At 36.3% G+C, this 22,045-nt stretch overlaps 1 protein-coding gene across 3 annotated transcripts in view; it reads left to right on the top strand.

Moving 5' to 3' along the window:
• Positions 1-22,045, top strand: part of PPP2R5E (protein phosphatase 2 regulatory subunit B'epsilon) — a 142,718-nt gene that overhangs the window by 88,894 nt on the left and 31,779 nt on the right. For all 3 annotated transcript variants that reach the window (XM_038544899.1, XM_038544900.1, XM_038544898.1), the window contains 2 exons: positions 14,675-14,776; positions 21,111-21,203. In XM_038544899.1, the coding sequence (XP_038400827.1) occupies positions 14,675-14,776; positions 21,111-21,203 (195 nt within the window). The remainder of the gene's footprint in view (positions 1-14,674; positions 14,777-21,110; positions 21,204-22,045) is intronic.

The following is a 22,045-nucleotide window of genomic DNA, read 5'->3' as shown; positions in this document are numbered from 1 at the left end:
CCTAAGGCAGCTGCAGGTCCTGGGCAAGGAGAAACATTGCCAGGAGGGCAAGGGGTGACACATAGTGGGGAGGACGTTCTGGAACAAAAATAGGACTGTTTATAACTATTTGGTAAGTTGGAGAGCAAGTTTATCTTTTCATAATGTGGGTAAGCAAGCTACATTAGAGAATATAATGTTTCTTTGGCTCTTCAGAAATGTAGGTAACAAACAGGGAGCGAGGGGCTGGGCAGATAGTGTTAGCTACTAAATGAGCTGCTTTGAAATACTGTGGATTTTCCCTACCTGAAGAAGTTAAGGCCTTTATGAGAATAGGATAGAATACTCTGGAATAATGCAAGCCTCTTCCTTTTGAGGGACTTTTGACCTTTTCTCTAGAGATGTTAGAAAAATTCGTTGAGTTTCAACAATAGAGAAGGTGCTGGAAAGTTGAGTTTGTTATGTGTGCTGCCAGTAGGTACAAACTGGGGAATACGTTGTGCCCTGTTCTGGAAAGTAGGAGTAGTTATTTGAGGGGTAAGTAATCAGAAGGCAGCAATCTTTAAATCCATATTTAAAATGGCAGCTAACAGGGAGAATGGGCCATTTCTGTCCCCAGAGCCTTTCTTGGCTTCTTTCTGAGGCACTTAGACCTGTACTCCAGCCTCCCCTCCAAGATGAGGCCATTGTGCCTCTGTGAGGCCCCTGAGGGAGAGTTGTCTGTCTTGCCCTCCCTTTGAGTGGTGTATCTTACAGATTGTTATGAAGATGCATGGGTAAAAAGTGATGTTAATCTGTGGTCATATTTAATTCAGGTGTGTTTTTGTTTTCATAACTCACCAGCTAGCCCAAGGTCTGTCTTACTAATCAAGGGTCACAGAGACAGAGAGAGACACATCGAGAATAAGGGACAGTGACAGTTTGGGCATTTTCCTGTTTGTTTATAGTGATTTCAAATAAGAACACAATTGCCGGAAATGTACATCAGAAGCCTCGAGTACTTTGTGTGTTTTTTAATTCAATATTTAAGAGGTTTAATTTTTCTTTAACGTTAGTTGATTTAGCAAATGTTAAAATATATGAGTCCTCAAAAAAGCCCCATGTTGTTACTGTTTTATCAACTTGGGCACTTTGGTTCTTATAGAAAGTACTTAATTTAGCAGTTATAGTACCTTTTTAGAATTGAGGAGCCAAAGTCCCTGCACAATGAAATGTGGCAAAAAACCTGGTATTGCGTGGCTAGCCTCTCTTTGGGGCATGCGGGCTTGACTGCAAACACCAGCCAGTTCGAGGGCCCACTCTGTATTTCTACACAGTAAGCACTATGACTACTGCAGTGTTTACACCTCTATTTTTGGATTCTAAGATTTTAATATCAACAATCTTCACTTTTGGATTCACTGTTACATTTCCAATTTTGGAGACAGTGTAATATAGTTGTCTCTGTGTGAAATACCATTTCCCTGTGATGATTTTGTGTGAGGCTATCAGACTCTAGAGAGAATTAATTTAACAGTTATTGCCACCACTACAGCAGGTAAAAAAGTTCTTATTTTTTTTTAAGTTCTTCTTATTTTGACCAAAGTTTATTTTTTATTTATTTTTATTTTTTATTTTATTATTATTATTATTTTTGACCAAAGTTTAGTCTTGCAATAGAAGCCTAATGATAGTGGAAGGTTCATGTTTAAGACTTGTGAGCAATAAGGCGAGAGGCAGTGATGGGTCTAGATTACTGAGGTCTTGGCAAGTGAAGCAGAGGAGACTTAAGGTTTTTGAACAGGAGATGAAATGTAAATGATACTTATTTTTCTTTCTGTAGCCCCCACCTAGAAAGTCTGTACCTTTCTGCCAGCAGCTTTAAGGAGGTTTAAGGCTGGCAGATTTAACCCAGGATGGCTGATGGCAGAGGGCTCTTGTCCCAATCTAGTCAGATGATGGCAAAGAAAGAGGAAATGGAGAATATATAAAGGAATACAAAAAAAAAAAAAAAGGAATGCCCCATTCTTATATTTTTCCCCTGTGCTTTTCAAAGAAAATTTGAAACCAGAGGACAAAAAATTATCTATAGTTTCGTTATTTAAATGCAGTCACTGTTCACATTTTAGCCAATTTTCTTCTAGTCCGTTTTTTTTTTTAAATGAGGCTTTCTCTTAAATTAAACAAGAATTCAGATATACTTAACTCACAACATAGATTTTTAAGAGCAGGTCTTAGGCAGTGACTATTCAGTGAGTTTAATAATTCTGTGTACTCATATAGCCATAACCCCAGACTTAGAACATTGCCATCATTCAGGAAAATCTTTGTACTCTTTTCCTTTTTCTTCTTGTTAAATATTTTTTCTCAAATCTTACTATATATGGGATAAATATCTCATATATATATAAATTGTATTATCTTACTATATTACTTTATTACATAGTATATATAATTATATGATTTTAATTAAAATTTTTTTCTTTAGCATTGTGATGTAAACGTGCTTTCAATGTAATTAAATGAAGTTAAAAAACATTCTAGTGGCTATCTAATATTCCATTATGAGGATATATGATTGTCTACTTAACTATTTTGGGACATTTAAGCTGTATCCAAATTTCCACTATTAAAAATAGCACCACCAGTAGCACCAAAGAGACATTGTGAAGGCATAAATAAAAGGACTTAAAGCAGATTCAGGAGAGGAAGAGTTAAAGTTCTAAAGGCTTTAGAATGATGAAGGTGAGAAGAGAATTCTAAAGGGAAGTGGAGGTCAATGAGGATGAGATTGGTTTTGACTAGATTGAATTTGAGATCTAGGGAGATGTCAGAACTGCTCTGTTTATAACTGGAAAAAGTGAAATTAAGGACATCCTAGTGCCCTGGAAACAGAAGTCCTAGTAGAAGTGAGGACAGAAAAGTGATTATAGAGAAGAACATTGTGCCATGGATTCAGTTTTATGCTACCTTGAATTCTAATCTGACTTTTTTTTGGGTGGGGATTTGTGTTGTTCATTAGGTGAAATGATGACTTTCAGGCATTTGTGTGACTTGTATATTCATGATTTCAAGATCCAGAATATGCTTTCTTTTCTATTTTGTTTCACACTAAGACCTATTAATGTGGTTGGTGTTAATTCTGAGAAAGAAAACTGGTGGTGGTATCACTTTACCTTGCCTATGGTTAGAGCAGCTGCCATTTGGTTTTCTTGCAGTTCTACTGGATTCTTTCCCATTAAAAGGGATTGACATGTTCACATAAGAAAATTAAATTACTTGAGTTAGTAGAAATTAACTGGAGAATGGAAAATATAATTTAATAGGAAATAATTGCTAACTTTTGAGTGAGTAAGGGGAATGGAATACATGCATTTATATATTTGCTTCCTTTGCCTCCTGAAATCAGACAAAAACTACTGAAAATAAATAAAACCCAGAAGAACAAAGCAAAATGGAGAGGAGATCTCAGAATCAACATTTTGGAAACTAGAAAGCAAATGAACTGGTGGTCATTATGTTGGCAGATGAGAAAAAGCTGGAAGCAGCAGCAGGGAATATCCGGAAGTAGCCAATTCACACCACATTAACTGCAGGAAGGTTCAAAGATGCCTTTCACAGTAAAGCTGCATGGAGGCAAAAAGAGGAGACTTGGTGGAAAGTCTGTGTAAGAAATAGCTAGAACTTCCAATCTCACCTCACTCCCCCAAAACCAGGCAACAAAAGACTGAAGGTTTACTCTCAGCAGAGGCTACGCTGGAGGGAATCAGGATTGGGGACATTAGGTACTGCTGAGAGCAGCGGGTACTTTTTCTAAATGTAGTGGAGCCCATTGAATGGGAAGATCCTCGACCCTCTTGCCTGCCACTCAGCGCTCAGATCCCTTATGCCTTGGTTTGAGAGATAGTTGATTCTTCTTTGGAGAATTAGACAAGCCCGAAAGAAAGACCTAAAGGCACCAATTAAAGGAGAATGGTTCAGGGTTGGTGGGAAGGAAATAGGCCAACCAGGCTCACCTCAGACAAGCCCCACTACTCAGTAACTCCAGTGCCACCTTCTCATCCAGAGCTCCTATTTAAAATATGCCTCGATATGGGACTGTGATAATGGCACAGATTTTCTTGCTTTGAAGTCTATCTCCCGACACTATCCTAACATTAATACTGTTAATTAGTTTTTTATGATTTTGAACTTTATATGAAATGTACATGGAGGGGACTCAACTCAGATGTCTTCCTATTTCCTGTGCATCTTTAAACCCTTCCCATCTCTTTTCCTGCCCTTGTGGCATCTCTCTCATCTGATGGGCATGCAGTAGGTAAAAAACAGTACAACAAAAGACAGAGTACTTTAATTTTTACCCCCTTTGTCTCCTTATAACTAAATTGACGAATTCCACAAAACTACTTGTATTTACTTTGATCTGTATTCAAATTCTGTTGCTTCTTGTTCTTGATCTCTTATGGACAGATTCCTTTCTTCCATACAGTTGTCAGTGTGTTCTAATCTTTCTAGAAACTGAAAGTCTGGGGCAGCCTGAGTGGCTCAGAGGTTTAGCGCTGCCTTCAGCCCAGGCTGTGATCCTGGAGACCCAGGATCAAGTCCCACCTTGGGCTCCCTGTATGGAGCCTGCTTCTCCCTCTGCCTGTATCTCTGCCTCTTTCTCTCTCTCTGATCTCTCATGAATAAATAAATAAAATCTTAAAAAAAAAAAAAAAAAGAAACTGAAAGTCTAAAGGGATCAAATTATTTTCAGAAACAGTGTCTGTTAAATACATTTATACCAACTGATGATAACAGTTATCAGCTAAACCAACAGCAGCAGCAGTAATAATGAAAACAGATTTTTTTAGTCTATATAAATCTAATGATGTGTATACCTAGTAGATTTTGAAAGAAATACTTGCTAACGGAAACATAAGTAACAATGACATCTTTGTGAGTTAGGAAAATAGTACATGCCCCCCCCCCCCCCATTTCTATTACTTTAATCTTGTCTTTTGAATTTGGCTTCATATTTGAAGATTCTAGTTGGACAATATAAGTTTTTAAACTTCCTTTTTGTTTGATAGTGCCTTTCTCCAACTGACTGTTAAGCTTCTTTTATCATTTTTAAGATGTTCCCTCTGCTTCATTTCAGAAATCAGGTTACATAGAATAGTTACTGTGTCCTAGAAAGCCCTGGTAATACAGATTAAAGGTATGACTATGAATGTGTAATAGTAAGGTTGAAATCATTGACTTTAGAAATCTTTTAAATCCTCTTCTAGATTTCTGGGTGTTGTAAAACAAATCTAACAGCCATCACAAGGGCATGTTTCTTAGTCACATGTAAACAGAGTATGCTGTCTTTGGTTCTGGTTCACTGACTACTTTCTCTTAAGTGTAGAGCTTTGTCCACAAAGGTGGTTTATGATAAAAATGTGCACACTCTTGGTGGAGTGGCTTGACCACACCTACGTATCATGGAGTGTTTGTCCCTCGTGTGTTGCTGAGACCTCTCTTCTTGTGGCAAACAAGAGCACTGCAGAGATTATTTTGGCTCAAGGAATTGTATTTATCTCAAGTGAATGTGTTTGTAATAATAACTTATGGAAATCCTTGCATGGAATTTTTAATTACATTGATGATATTACAGAGTAGTGACAGTCATGTATTTGATATGTTAGAGAATAAAGGTAGACATGCAGTGGGGGACTCATAAGAAGTTGTCATACTGGTTTAAATTTTTTCTCTTTAGATTTAGTGCTGAGGACATGTCTTTATGTTAGAATAAGCTATTTTAATGGTTTCACAAGTTCAGATAACTTTTAAACAGCTGTGTTCGTTCACATTGATGGAGGTTTAAAAAGAGACTTTGTATCTAGTCTGGAGTTGAAACTACAGTAAATTATGGTAATTAAAAGATACGGTTTTGCTTTAGAAACAAATAACTGATTGAACAAATTGCCAGTTAATTAAATTAAGTGCTAATTGAAAGTTTGAAAATTTTGCCATTTGTTTCCTAATCAAAGTCCCAGCTTAGAAGATACATATCTGTTCTGATTCTAAGTTTCTTGAACATAATTACAAATGCTTTGAGATTTTTCTCCTTGATTTTATATATCAATAATTATTTATAATTATTTTAAAAGGGATTGAGAGTCAGGTTTGAAAGATTATCACTGGGATTATTAAGAATTCTTATATTTGGTGTTACCAAAGGTAACTTGACATTATGTGTATGTTTATCGTATATTACTTTTATGTTCTAAACATAAATAGTATAGCAAGATATTTAGGCAAATTCTGTTAGAATTTTAGTTCTGATTCTTAGATTTGAATATTTAATACAAATTCTGATATGTTTGGAAATAGTCTTCTCTGTTCAAATGTCTGATTTAGAGATTTAAAGTAACTTTTGCTTACTTTAATATGTTTTATAATATTTAAATGCATTTTTGGGAGCTAACACAAAACACTATGAGAATAACGCATGATGACAGCTTCAACATTGCATTTACTGGCTACTCTTGGTTCTAAATGCTTGATTAAATAATTTTGTTTCTTTTCAATACATGATGGATTATAGAATGAGAGACTGAATGAATGAACTGGATGAAAAACTGATGGATATCATTGAAATTGCTACTTGAGATCTTAATACAAATAGTGCTAGAGGAATAATGGTACTTTTTAATTTGCTTGAATGTTCTCTGTTTAACATCATTTATATTGTCCCTTTTTTGTTAGAAAATTTACTTTGTAGATGTAACCTCAAGGAAATTCATTTTATATCTATGATGTCAGCATTTTATATTTACAAACAATATACTTGCAGTATTGCTTAATGTATGAAATTATAGTGTCACAGATAACAGAGGGAGAAATGTTCTTGAGGTCAACTAGTGCACACTTTATCCAAGAAAAGTGATACTTACTCATCTAGAAAATAGTATTATAAATCACTGAAAAGATTATTATTTACAGTATGCTTTGTTATGCTATAGTTAAAAGTGGTTCCCTGAGAACTACACACGCCTTAAATACTAACAGTGCTAACATATATAACTAAGAGGAATTGAAAGTATTCATTAGTTGTTTTTAATAACTCATTATATTGTTCTTACCTTTGTTTTGTTTTTTTGTTAATCTTTACAGATATTTGGTGAGTAGCTACTAGGCACTAGCCACCTTCTGTTCCTTTGTAATGTGCTAGTCATTTTCCTTAAACAACAGCAGCAAAATGCCAACCAAAATCATAGTGTAAAATTAGTAGTTTCTATGGAGATAAAGAGATTGGGGAAAGGGAGGGGCTTTTTTGTTTTAGTCACTTAAATAACTCTTAGATTAAATAAGAGTAACTTAAATAACTCTATAGATTATTTATTTATTTATTTATTCATGAGATACAGACAGAGAGAGAGAGAGAGAAGCAGGCTCCATGCAGGGAACCTGATGTGGGACTCCATCCTGGGTCTGCAGGGATCAGGCCCTGGACTGAAGGTGCCGCAAAACCGCTGAGCCACCTGGGCTGCCCTAAAAATATATTAATAGTTGTGGAGTGCCTGGGTGGCTCAGTCAGTTAAATGTATCACTTCGGCTCAGGTCATGATCCCAGGGTCCTTGGATCAAGCCCCAGGTTGGGCTCCCTGCTCAGTGGGGAGTCTGCCTTTCCCTCTCCCCTTCCCCCTCCCCCTGCTTATGCCTGTGTGTGCCCTGGCATGGTCTCTCAAGTAAATAAACAAAATCTTTTAAAAATGCATTAATAGTTGTATTTTGATATTGTAAGTCGGATAATAGTAAGTTGTTTGTTTAATCAAAACCTGACTAAAATATGCCTAAACACTTCTTCCCCTTTACTTATGGGGCCTTATACTTGGGATCTGGTTAAGTTGTCTTTCTCACTTGGCCAAGGCCTTGAAATTTATTCTTTTTTTGCACCATAATTCACAGTAATCAGCAGTAAACCAAAGAGGTGAAAAAATAAGAGAGCAGCTGGTCCCTTAGGTTCCTGGCCTTGCCTGAGATGGTGCTGTGGTTCCATGTAACAACTGACTTGTAACCAGAAGAGGTTCTTAATATTAGTGTTATTGTAGAGCTGTCAGTTTTAGCAAATAAAAATACAGGGTACATAGTTAAATTTGAATTTTAGATAAATAATTTTTAAAGTCTAACTATCCCATGCAAGATGTGGGACATACTTGAACTAAAAATTATTTGTTGATGTGCAATTCAGATTTAATCGGTGTCCTGTATTTTATCTGGCAATCTGGCAACTCTTGCTATTTGTTTTTTTTTTTTTTTTTTTTTTTTTTTTAATATGAAGGTGTGAGGCATTCAGAAATTAGTAAAGAGTAGTTGAGGGGCTCAAAATCTAATTGGGGGGGATGGAGCAGAAGGGATGTGGGGAATAGGAACCAGAGGGGAACCTAGACAGTAATCAAGATGTTTTGAAAGTGGAGGTCTGGGGATGGAGTGGGGATGAAGAGACTGTTCTTTTTTTCTGCTGATGCTGAGCAGGTTCATCATAGTTCTGAATTCTCTCAGGTAGGAAAACAATGTCCATGGGTGTCATTGAAGGCCACTGGCCAGTAATGTAGAAGGAAGGTGATGGGAAAGGAGACATGAGACAAAGAGAGAGTTAAAAAACTGATAAAAAAAATGTGGTAGGGGAATCAGAGGAGAAAGACAAAAATGTCAGGTCCGTGCATAGCCTTCATGGATGGCATGGCGGTGGTGTGCCAGAGAAAGGATCCTGAGAACGAACCTTCCATGCATACATATCATGGTCCTTCATTACCTTGAAAAACTGAGGAACTCTTTGGACTTTCCTTATTTGTAAGAAGAGAGAGTTGGATAAGAGAGTCTCTCTAATATGATCTGATTGTAGAAGCCACCCAGTAGAATCCTTAATCCTAAATTTTCTATCTTTGAGGAGGGGTTATTTAGATTTTAACATCTGTTCCTCCTGTTCCCTCAGCCTTGCTTTCTGTCCTTATAGCCACTTTCTGGAGGCCAGCCCAGTGCTTTCAAACCTTTAGTTTGATTCCAATATTCAGTGTTTGTTGTAATGCCTTTGGGATGAAAATGAATCAGACTACCTCAAAGACACTTATTAAACTTCTTTGCCTTTGCATTGACACTAGTGTAGATTAAAATAAAACAGTTGAAAAATAAATAAAATAAAAATATAAAAATAAATCTCTGCAGTCTACTTAAAAAAATTCTTTTGTTCATTTTGGATAATCTGTTTAGGACTAGAGCCTCATTTATTTAAATATAGAGACAGTTTTTGTGACTTTAGAAATAAAGTCATTGGTGCATTTTAATCTAGCCACATAGACTGCAAAATGCTTTGTGGTGGGGATTGATGTTGGTGGCTACTTATAGTTATGATATATTTGCATTAGCATACAGCTGCTATTAACCTATTTAGTAATACTACCTATTTAATAATCCCTTTAAAACCTGGGCTGTAGGGGTTCCTGTGTGCCTCAGTTTGTTGAGCATCTGCCTTTGGTTCAGGTCATGATCCCAGGGTCCTGGATTGAGCCCTGCATGTCAGGTTCCCTGCCCAGCAGGGAGGCTGCTTCTCCTATGCCCCTTGCCCTCTCCCCTGCTCATTCTTGTGCTCTCTCTCTCTCACACACACAAATAAATAAATAAAAGCTTAAAAAAAAAAAAAAAAACCTGGACTATAAATCAGAAGTGGTAGCCAGTGATAAAGATTTAATGGAAGCAAATCTACCAGTTTGGATAGTGATTTTTAGCCATTTTAAGATCTTGGGAATCTTTTGAAAATCTCAACGCAACTGAATCTTTTACCAAATTGGACACACACATAAAAAATGTTGTAGCAAAGTCAGAGGGTTTGGAGGACTGCTCCCACCCCCCTACCCCCCAAATCCATGGATAACGGAATTTTAAATTCATGATTTTGGAGCTCAATTGTGTAGTTAAACTGACCCATTCATTCTTTCATCTATCCATTCATGAGGTAGGCTCTAGGCATTGTAGGAAGCTCTGATTTTTGACTCTCCTGACAGTAATAATCTTATTCAAACAAATTCAAGAGCCCATTTTCATATTGAAATTAAATGCATAACTTATATACTGTATGTCTCTAACTTACAACTTACACTTTTTTATAAATTTAGGACTTAACTTTGTGAGCCTCAAGAGAAATAACAGCAACTACTAGTTTATCATCCATATTCCTTTTACTTTACTACAGCTCTTAAAAATTTCTCTTTAGTTACCCATTTCCATCCCTTATAGTTACAGTCACATCATTTTCAGCTGTCTTTCCCCCTAAGTCTTTATTCATAAACATTTCTTTGTGCTTTTGTATAGCCATCATCTTTAATGCTGCACAATACTAAGTTGATGAACTTCTTGAATGTTGGATTTAAAGGTTATTTCCAATTTTACACTTTTTGGAGAATGTTGCAAATGACTACTTTAAGTAGTTTTTCAGACTTGTGTTGGATTAGTGTTTTAGAATAGATTCTCAAGGATGGAGCAATGATTCATTCACTCATGACATTTTTATTAAGCACCTAATATGTACCTGGCTGGATCAAAAAGCTTGGCCATTTCCATGACACTTGATATGCTTTGACAGTCTTTCCATATTTGCTAGAAAACTACTTAACCAGTTGAGTCAGCTCTTCATTGTCTAGCCCAATAGATTTGTGCTTCCTCATTGCTCATCTGGTGAATATTTAGAAGTAAGCTAAGTAAAGCATTATAAGGAAGGCATATCTGAAGAAATGGCAATATGTGGCTAAGTGAGAAGTGCATGCCTTTAGAACTACTTGCTGTTTGGATTATTTACACAGCTTGACATTCTTTTGATGTGGCAATTGAGAGGAAACCTTGACCAAATCAGAGGTTTAGAATATTGTACAGAGTTAAACATCTTAGTTAAATAACCTACATTTATTTAAATCAGTCAGAAAACTGTAACTTGAAATTTTTAAAAAGCAAAACCAAAATATACTGTTTTGTAAATGTGTCCAAATTTAAATTTTGTGAACGTTTATTGGATGTCTCATATGGTACTAGGGGAGCAAATGTGAATGTGATGTTGCATATTCTTGATTAGTGGGGAAAGACAGACAAATATGTGAACAAATAATTGCTGCAGCACTTGTTGGCACTGAAAGAGAGTTTATACAACCAAGAGGATAAGGGAGCAGAAGTTTCCATGTCTTTTGTATGCAGATTTTTTTTTTTTTTATTACTATACAGGAGTATCCTCTCCTTTTTTATTAAATGGTTTACTTTTATGTCTTGGGAGAGGAAAACAAATTGTTAGAGAACAGTATATACAGATAATTTAGTTGGAATGAACGAAAGCAAGTAATTAAAAGACTTGTTCTTTTGCTTACAGTGTGGCTGGCTGGTTGACGAGAAGTCATTAGTTGATGGTTTTCTGAAAAGTCACTAGTTTCTTTGTAAACGGAATTTCTAATAATCATGGGAAAGGACAAAGTAACATACATGTCATTAGCCATGGCAAAAACATTCTCATATAATGATTTTTTTTTTCCCAGTCATCTAAGTTAAAGTAGAGCAAAAGAAGTGGTCTACCGGGCAGCCCGGGTGGCTCAGTGGTTTAGCACCGCCTTCAGCCCAGGGCATGATCCTGGAGACCCGGGATCGAGTCCCACATCAGGCTCCCTGCATGGAGCCTGCTTCTCCCTCTGCCTATGTCTCTGCCTCTCTCTCTCTCTCTCATAAATAAATAAAATCTTTAAAAAAAAAAAAAGTGGTCTACCTGCTTTTCTAGAACACTTGGTAGAGCCTGACAGCCTGGGTTCAGTTGTAACTGCTGGTTACCAAGTATAACCTTAGATTTTTTTTTTTTAAGATTTCATTCATTCATTCATTCATTTATTCATTTATTTATCCATCCATCCATCCATCCATCCATCCATCCATCCATGAGAGACACACAGAGTCAGAGAGAAAGATAGAGGGAGAAACAGGCTCCCCGTGGGGAGCCGGATGTGGGACTTGATCCTGGGATCATGACCTGACCCGTAGGCAGACACTCAACCACTGAGCCACCCAGGTGCCCTGTTACCTTAGATCTTAACAACACCTGTATTTCCATTTCCTCAATGATAAATTGGAGATGATGATAATATCCACTTCATAGGACTGTAGAATCCCAACAGTTAGATACCGGTCTTTGCGTATCTTAGTCAATCTCAGAGTAGGATTTGCTGCAGTTTGACCTGTTTGTCTTTCTTCACATACTCTTCCCTCTTAGCTCCTGAGTTCCCAAACTAGTTCTTTTCTTTTCCTACCTCCTACTCCTTTTCATTTGTGTTGCTTGATGGTTCTTTTTGTGTCTGGTTTCTGAATGTTGGATGCCTGTAGGTCCTTTCCTGTCTATTTACTCCTTTCCAAGGTGATCCATTAGTCTCATGGCTTTAAAATCATCTCTATGCCAAGGAGTCCTTATATGTCTCTAGTCCTGACCTGTCTAGCTTGAGGGCTCGATTCATATGTCTGATTACCTCCTAGATACTGTATCTCTAACACATTCCTGACTGGATCTTGACCTCCCCATCCAAACAAGTAAACAGTGCTTTCCCTTTCCCAGCCATCTCCATCTTGGGTAAGTGGCCTTACATCTATGACTCATCCTTGATTTTTACTTGTCTTCACCCCATATATTCAGGCCAGCAGCAGATACTACCTCTAAAGTGGATTTTGAATCAATCGACTTCTGTCTCTTCTGCCACCATCCCAGTCCAAGCCATCATCATTGCTTGCCACCTTCAAAGGCTTCTAACTGCCCCTTCTCTGTCTGTTCAATACAGAGAGCTGCCAGAAGGACTTTTTTTAACATTTTTTTTTTTTTTTTACGATTTTTTTTTTTAAAGCAAAAATCAAGGGGCACCTACATGGCTCAGTGGTTGAGCATCTGCCTTTAGCTCAGGTCGTGATCCTGGGGCCCTGGGATTGAGTCCCGCATCGGGCTCCCCACAGGGAGTCTGCTTCTCCCTCTGCATATGTCTCTGCCTCTCTCTGTGTCTCTCATGAATGAATAAATAAAATCTTTTAAAAAAATAAAGCAAAAATCAAATCCTGTCACATTTCTGTTTAAGATCAACTAATGGCTTCCCATTACACTTAAAATAAAATCAAATCTGCTTTCCATAGTTTATATATCTGGGCTCAGTTTCCATAGTGAGAAAAATGAGATACTTGTGAATTTAACTAAAATATTGGCTCCTGGAGGGCACAGGCTTTTCTTTGCTCTGTTCATTGTTAGTTTCCCAGTGCCTGGAATAGTATGTGAATATAATGGACATTTGATAAATATTTGTTAAATGAATAAACACAGGGTATATAGGACCCCAAAAGTTTTTCCTCTTTCAGAACAGCATATATTATACTTTGTATTTTCTGCATTGTGTAGAAAGTCCAGCCAAGGTTTCTGGTTCAATCTCTTTCTTTTTTTTTTAAGATTTTATTTATATATTCATGATACACACACACACACACACACACACACACACATACATATATATATAGAGAGAGAGAGAGGCAGAGACATAGGCAGAGGGAGAAGCAGGCTCTATGCAGGAGCCCGATGTGGGACTCGATCCTGGGACTCCAGGTTCCTGCCCTGAGCCAAAGGCAGATGCTCAACTGCTGAGCCACCCAGGCGTCCTGTTTCAGTTTCCTTGTCCTTTCTACACATTTACCCCCTGTTTCCTGCCCCCACTCACTCCTCCCCCATTTTATTCTTCATATCTGAGGATATATTTGGGTCCTTGGAAGAGGATAGATGACTAAGTAGGACAAGAAACAGAAATTGAAAGGGAACCCTGAGAATAGTAGCAACCTCATTTTAAAAATGAACATTTTCTGCAGAAATCTTGGAATATATGCAGAAATAGTAGAATAGAATAATGAGTCCTCATCTCTTCATTGCCCAATTTTAGCAGTTATCAACTCCTGGCCATTCTATGAGCAACCAGTACTTAATCTGGAAATTGCCTATGGTAAAGGAATATACCTAATTAGTTGATAGAGATTTGTATCGCAATACATCTTATCCTGGGCATCATTACTTTTTTTTTTAAGTTTTATTTATTTATTTTTAAGTAATCTCTACATCCAATCTGGGGCTTGAATTCACGACCCCCAGATCAAGAATTGCATGGTCTTCCAGCTGAGTCAGCCAGGCACCCCAGTATTTTGTCAACCAACTAAGAACAGATTAAGTATAATTTCAAGCGTTTTAGGTTCAGAAATATCTTTTCTGATTTGCTTTCTCTCAATGCCTAAAATTTTACCATCAGTTCAACTGTAAATTTGCAAATTGTGAATAAACCTGAGAAGGGAAATGCGTAAAACTCATTAGCAGTTATTTATATCTTAGTGTAAATTGGTTAATTAGAAGCATGCTTGATGGGTGAGTAACCAAGAACAGGCTTTGATGGGAGGTCTAAAATTAAAGGGACCTAGGGTGGGGATGGCCATATAAAGATGAGAACTGCTGTTCAAGAAGACAGGAGGAACAGCTCTGGTGCTTTCTATCTTTGCCTAGAGGTGGCCCTGGCCTCAGAGCCTGTAGAAAGAGGTGCCCATTCTAGTTTGGTGGTGTTCTTGTTGTTTGTCATCTGGGTTACCTTCAGCTGGCTGCAAATCTTGTGTAAGGCTGCCCAAGAGGTGCTTCCAGCTAACTGTGCTGCTTGTTTATTTTTAGGTATCTTGCAATATATTCAGAACTCTCCCTCCTAGTGACAGCAATGAATTTGATCCAGAAGAAGATGAACCAACCCTTGAGGCATCGTGGCCACATTTACAGGTACCATTTAATCTACCATTTGTTATAAAAGAAAGATCCATTGACTCATTGGCTGATTAGTATGGGAATTTCTTGAAGGCCTTTATTCACCCAGAAATCAAATTAAAATACATTAATGGAAAGCTAGAGAATGCTTTCTGTGTTTCTCTTTCTTGATAATTAGGATGCCAAAAGAATAAATACAGTGTAATGCTTTAGTATGAATCATCCCAGGTTGTGGGTCCAGCCAGCAGTTCTTTGCTCTTCTATTAGAGCTTCTACGTGATCCTGTCTGCTGGAGCCTCCAGCAGGAACTGAACTATTTTCACATTCATATTAGTTAGATATGATTAGGTCACAGAGTCTATATCTCATTTTCATCAGCAGGTACCCTGGGGACCTTGAATGCCTGTCATGAAGGTGACATGAATGTCACGAAGGTGACAACCACAAATGTGTTTCTGTAGCCTGCAAAGGCAAAAACAAATTGAAATAGTTATTTCAGAGTGTTGTAAGAAGAGCAACAGCTGTTAGAAAGCTTGTGTGAAGGCCAGTTTTGCTCTCTTGCACTGAGAAGGCCATGTTTTCTGGTCATATGCGTGTGCCAACAAATCGGGGCCATCCCTGCCATCTCCTTGCCAGCACTAGGCCCATCTGTACTGTATTTACTTATCCATACTGGTCATTTTCCATTTTTTCTTCCTGGCTGCTTGCGCTGCAGGCCAGCATTTCTCAAAGGAACAGAACAAGGAAATGTGTATGTAATGCTCCTCAGAGCTCTCTTTCCATTGAGTTAGAATGTCCTCAGAGACTGGATAACAACCAGCCAGGAGGGAAGAGGTGGTAGAAAGGGACAAGAACCTTGAACATTTTCATCCTGAGGCATCTTTGAAGTGTGTTTATGGCTACTAGTTGACTTTCTAAAGAGCAGAAAACTGTGCTGCAGTAAGATGAAGCCCAGAGATAGCCTAAAAGTTATTTTCCCCACGTCAGAATTTTTGACATCAATTTGCAACTTTCCCTGTCCTGCTTTGGCAACTCAAGGTTTCTACAGATATACATGTATGCTGTTTCTCCTAGTTATAGAGAGAGCTTTCTGGGCCTCTGTCTCCTCAGCTCTTACCCAGGCATGTTATACATATGTATTCCTGCTGCCAATGCCAAGATTGAGTAAATTAGTTAAAACACTATGGCTGATTTCCTATTTTAGCTACTTGATTTTTTTTTTTTTTAAAGGTGTCAGACATGCTATCTGTAATCTAAGAAATTTGGGAAATTATTTGTGCTTTTCATGTTACATCTCAGATTGTGACAAAATAAAAAACATAATTCTTTTGAATAGGTGGACTTCTTGTTGTGTCTTATGCCTAATGTTTGGCACCAGTTCATAAAACGTGGTGTAGTCTGGAAGAAATTTTAAAAACAAAACAAACAAGATAATCTCCTCAGGAAAATCCCACATCTCATGGTGGAAAAGACAGGAAGAAAACTGTCTTCAAAGCTTCAACTTGTCTTTTCTATATCTCAGAGACAGTAGACTACTCTTGCCATTTGCAAGAGCTTTTTTAATGCTCTAAGTCATGATCACCAGAGATCTAAATTTCCCCTAAAGCGCAGTAAAGTTTAACTAAGTATTTCAATTAATCCTTCCTAAGTATAATGACCAAATCAGTTTCTAAAGCTATGAAACTAAATTCTGCCACCAGAAATCTTTAGCTTACACTGTGTCATTACTACAGGAGCATTAGCTATTAGTTCACTTGAAACTCTAAAACCAAAGCCACTGTGAGGAATGATGATGAGACCTATACCCTTATGGATGTAAATCCACAGACTGTATTTCAGAATGAGCTGCCTTCATCTGTGTTAATACTCTCAAGCCTGCTTTAACTTAGGGGGAAATATGATTTAGAAAGGAAATATGATTTAGACAAGATCAGGTAAAGGAAACCTACTCTCAAAATTCACAAATTAACCTTCATTTGTAATAAAGGTCAAGTCAGTAGGCGCACCGTTTCCTTCACCAGCTACTCCTTTATGAAAGTCTTTGTACTCAAGATTCTTTTGTTTCTCTTAGGATTCTGACTCTATAAATTGGTTACCTTTCCATTTTCCACCGATAGGTGGTTTTAGTACTGATAAGAGCACTCAGTGAACATTCAAGAGATCTCCTTTTCTGTTCATGGCAGATCATTCATATTATAGTGAGTTATCACTAAATTTAACATTTTACTTTTTAATTGACCCAACAATCTATTTTTCTGACCAAAACAGCATTTTCTTAGACCTTCTCACTTTTTATTAACTCCAGCATTAGCAGTATGCTTACTGCTTCTTCTGGAATATATTTTTATAAGGAAGCACAGTGTTTATTATCAAATATCTGATAAAGTACAGAACAACAAAATTGCATTGAGATGTGGTTATTGGGTGGCAGGCTAGGTAGTGAATCTAGCCAGTTGAATGTTTCTTCACACTTCTGTCTGACTTAAATTTGTGGCCCATATAGAACTACTAACAAATCATGGATCTTTGGAGATACTTAAAAATAGAAAAAAGTTGGGGGCACCCAAGTGGCTCAGTTGGTTAAACATCTGACTCTTGATTTCGGCTCAGGTTATAGTCTTGGGGTCCTGAAATTGAGCCCGTGTCTTGAGCTCTGTGCTCAGCGGGAATTGGCTAAAGATTCTCTCCTTCTCCCTCTGCCGCTCCCCTGCTCTTACCCTCTCAGATAAATAAATCTTTTTTTAAAAATAGAAAAAAAAATTAAATCCACAAATTTTTAGTGTAAATATATCAAAAATTCTACTGTATGTGTGTTATTTGATCTTGCCTATTATTTGTATTGATATCTTTTAAACTGGTATACCACAGTTACCATGGTTATTCCTTGTGTATTTTCTGTATTTGGGTCTGTATTTCCAGGATATTTTTATTTTACAGGACTTTCATATACAATTGGGGGGTTGTTTTTAGTGCTTTACACTCGAGACTGAAGAATAGAGATGCTAAAGTTTTTTAATTCATGTTCTATAGAGAATTCACTTATGTGATCTTGAAAAGTGAATTTAGTCCTCAGTCTTTGTCATCAGTCTTTCTTTTCCCTTTAGAAATTCAAGGGAGATTTTTGATTCTGTGGTAAAAATCTGTCTTGTAAGCATAGAGAATATTTATGCTTATTAATAAGTGTATCTAAAGTGTTTCCAACAAAGTTTTAAACCATAACTGCTTTCAAGGAACACCAGAGAGGAGAGAGCACTTTGCCAATCCTGCTAGAAAGCCCTGCCAGCCTACAAGTCAGGCCTGCAAGATGAGAATCTTTCTACTTTGTGGGAATTAAACCCCCTTTTATGTTGTTTGAATAAGGCTGACATTCTATTTGTAAAAGAAAGATTTGAAAAATTAGTGTATTGAAAAAAAACAATTTTTCTAGAAGGTGTTGGGGGATCAGTCATATTAGTATGCCTACAAGTACAGCTTGAAAGTTTCAGATCATTGGGCGAGAAGTTATTCCGAATTCAGAGTTTCAAAGAGAAAAAGAGTTTCTCACTTTAAAGTAAAATCCTAATGTGAATACCTAATTCAAGTGCTAAGTTAGAGTCTGAAGTTGAAAGGGTATGATGCATTTAGGTTAGTGATATCAGCAGACCCTTGGGGGACGCGGAGACTGGATTTTCAGGCCTACAAAGGCAAAATTAGTTTTATGATAATACTATGCTATTTGCTATGTTCACTGTGTTGACATTGGAACGGAGAGTTGTAAAAGCATTGGTGGTTGAAATTGCTGCTGCCTTAGCACAATCAAGATGGTTGTGACAAATTGGCTTTGTGATCATATTCTTCACTGCCACGCACTGACAAGTAAAAAAAAAAAAAAGCCAGTTTCAATTAAGAATATTCTTGGAAAAGCAGCAAAAAATATGAAATTAAATATTAAGTCTTAACCTTTGAGTACACATTAAAAAAATTCTTCTGACAAAAAGGGAAATATGCACAAAGCTTAGTGACTGCATAATGATATATACTAATTGTCTTGTGTTAAGGCATTTATGTGATTGAGCTACAAGCTTAACCTAGCTGTTTTTTCATGAAATACCATTTTTACTTGAAGGAATGTCTGGCAAACTCTAGTTGTTTCATCTTGGGTATTTGGTGGATGTTTTCTCGAAAATAGACAAAGTGAAACAGTTGTTACCACTGATAAAATTAGAGCACTCAGGGCAGCCCAGGTGGCTCAGCGGTTTAGCGCCTGCCTTCAGCCCGGGGCATGATCCTGGAGACTGAGGTTCGAGTCCCACGTCGGGCTCCCTGCATGGAGTCTGCTTCTCCCTCTGCCTGTGTCTCTGCCTCTCTCTCTCTCTCTCTCTCTCTCACTCTCTCTGTCTCTCATGAATAAATAAATAAACATTTTTTTAAAAAAGCATTCAAGAAAAATTTAGAACTTTGGAAAACTTTAATCTTTCTCCTGTCACCTTGAACTTTATAGCTTATCAAAACAGACTTTTTGATAAAATTGGAGATATTAAGGAATGTGACTTTTTTGATTTGTACAATAAAATTTGTCAGCATTTGAAAAATCTACATAACTTGGTGAACCAGTATTTTCCAGTTGGCCAATGAATGACGTTAGGAAACCATGCATTGCTAAAAAATCAATTCAAAGTCCAAGACAGACTGGAATTTAGTGTGACAGTATGAAAAATTCATTGATTTTGGCTTCAGATTCTGCATTGCAACTCCTATTTAAGAAATTCTCAAGTTTTGGTGTAGTATCAAAGAAGAATTTCCACAATTATGTGAAAAAAACTCTGAAAATACTCATCCTCTTTCATACTATTATATCTGTGTGAAGCTTGATTTCTTTATATACTCCAGCCAAAACAGTGTATCATAACGGATTGAATATAGAAGCAGATAATAATCTGTTTTCTAATATTCAATAAAAGATTTTTCAAAAATAAAAAATAATGCTTCTCAGTAATTCTTTTTGGAAAGTAATTTCCCACAGAAATAAATTACTTAAAAAAATAAATTACTTATGTTAGTGTGTAATGTATTTTATTGCTTTAAAATGAAATAACAAATATGTATTTTAAATTCTCTCAGTTTGTATTTCTGATTTTACATATATGTAAATATATGTATTTCCATATATAGCATATAAACGGATGTCTTCAAGCATTTTTAAACGTAAAGGAGCAAGACTGAAAAGTTTGAGAATGCTGTTTTAGGTGGTATGTGTTAGACACTATGTGTAGTGGTTTATATATATTATCACATTTAATCTTAGAGATTTTCATCCCCATTATTCAGTTGAAGAAACAAGACTTTTAGAGAAATGAACTTGGCCTAGGGTTACACAGTTAGTGACAGAGCTAGACTTCTAAACCAATGTCTGTTTCTTAAGAGTTCTATTCTTTATATACTGTTGCTTATTATACCAGGATCTAATGTATACTTTAACATTGATTTATTTTGCAAAGAGCATAAACATTGACCTTCTACTGGTTATCAGAACAGTAGACTGTACTGTTTATTTGAGATCGACTCCACAGATGAGAATATTTTTATTCCTTGCAGAACATTTACTCCTTGAGAGTATTCTGCTAAAGTGTCATATATTGCTTAGAGGAGTGTAAATTGCTAATTTTCTGAAGGGAAATTTAGAAATGAGTGTTGAAAATCCTCAAATGTTTGGATATCTTTTGCTCTAACAATTCCACTTCTAGAAATATTTCCTCATGAAATAAGTGAGCAAATGTACTCTGATATATATTACATGATATACATTGTGGCATGATTTGATAGATAAGTAATTCAGAAACTATTTAAATGTCCAAGCATAGGAGATTGGTTAAATGAATTATAAATAATGGAATTATTCATTATATAAATTATGTATAATGGACTACTTGTAGCTACTAAGAATGGCGACTTAGATATTATTGACATAAATTGTATACAATATATTGTTTAGATGGTAAAAGTAGTTTGAAAACTATATAAAAATATGTTTATGAAAAAAAATATGTTTCTAGTTCATTGATAATGTTGTAGAAGTATAGAGAAAAATCAGGAGGTTTATACATTAAATTGTTAACAGTGGTTATCTCTAAATAGTGAGGCTATGGGTGAGTTTTACTTGCTCTGTTTGGCTGTATTTTCAGATTTTTAGTTTAAAAAGTTAAAAAACATAATAGCAACTGTGAGCTACAAGAAAGGCTAGCATAGCTTGTAATTGATATTAAAACTCAATTTTCTAAGCAATTTTAGTGTTACTGGCTTTCTATGGTTTTTGATACTACTATGCTCAGTGAGGTATAATTTGAAATTAACTATAATCTGTTTATTGCAGCTTGTATATGAATTTTTCATACGATTTTTGGAAAGCCAAGAATTCCAACCCAGCATTGCCAAAAAATACATAGATCAGAAATTTGTATTACAGGTAAGCCAAGTTTTATTGTTGCGTATATTTGTTTTTCAGTTGATAACACTTTATCTTAATTTTCTCTTGATTATTTAAAAATATTTCAATGATAGTTATATCACCTTTTAAACAAATACTGTATAAGTTAGTTTCCTTATTGCCTGTTAAAAGTAATAGGTACCTCTTTAATTTATTGTTTAATTTATCGCTAGAAATTAATTTCATTTTAAGCAATAAGGAGTGCTAATGCCTAACTCCCTGCAGTTTTCTTTCTTAAAATTTAATTATAAAGGAATTTCATTTATAGGACCTCTAGTTTGTATGAATCTTTGTGTATCTTGAAAACTCCTCTTTGCATAAGGATTCTTAAGGAGCTATTGCATAGATCTGTTAAAAGTGAATAAGCATGGCCCAGAACATAAATAACCTTCAACAAACAATCAAAGTCAAATACTGGTGAGCTTCCACAGCTAGGAAATAGCACCGTTTAACACCTTAAAATTCCTCTAAAGGGATTAACTTTCACCTGTTTGAAAATTCTCAGGGTGTGTTATTTTTGATTTGCCATTTTGCATTTTATAACTATAGGCCATATCTTCCTTTGTACCTCAGACTTGGGAATGTTCATGACATTGAATTTTTAGGTAGCATCTTGCTCCTCCTGTTGACATTCATCTATAAAAATGAGTGCTTGAGTATAAAAATGAGTGCTTGAGCCAACTGGTGTGTGGACTATTTGTAGCTCCTTCCTAAGTGATTAATGGGCATCTCATGTCAAAAAGAATAAATATCTATCTCCTAGTGAGCCAGTAAAGCAGAACTTCAAATTTAGGGATGCCTGGGTGGCTCAGTGGTGGAGC

The sequence above is a fragment of the Canis lupus genome, chromosome 8 (assembly GCF_011100685.1).
Source record: "Canis lupus familiaris isolate Mischka breed German Shepherd chromosome 8, alternate assembly UU_Cfam_GSD_1.0, whole genome shotgun sequence".
Taxonomy (NCBI): domain Eukaryota; kingdom Metazoa; phylum Chordata; class Mammalia; order Carnivora; family Canidae; genus Canis; species Canis lupus.
The sequence above is the reverse complement of the archived record's forward strand: the minus strand, read 5'-3'. Positions and strand labels throughout refer to the sequence as shown.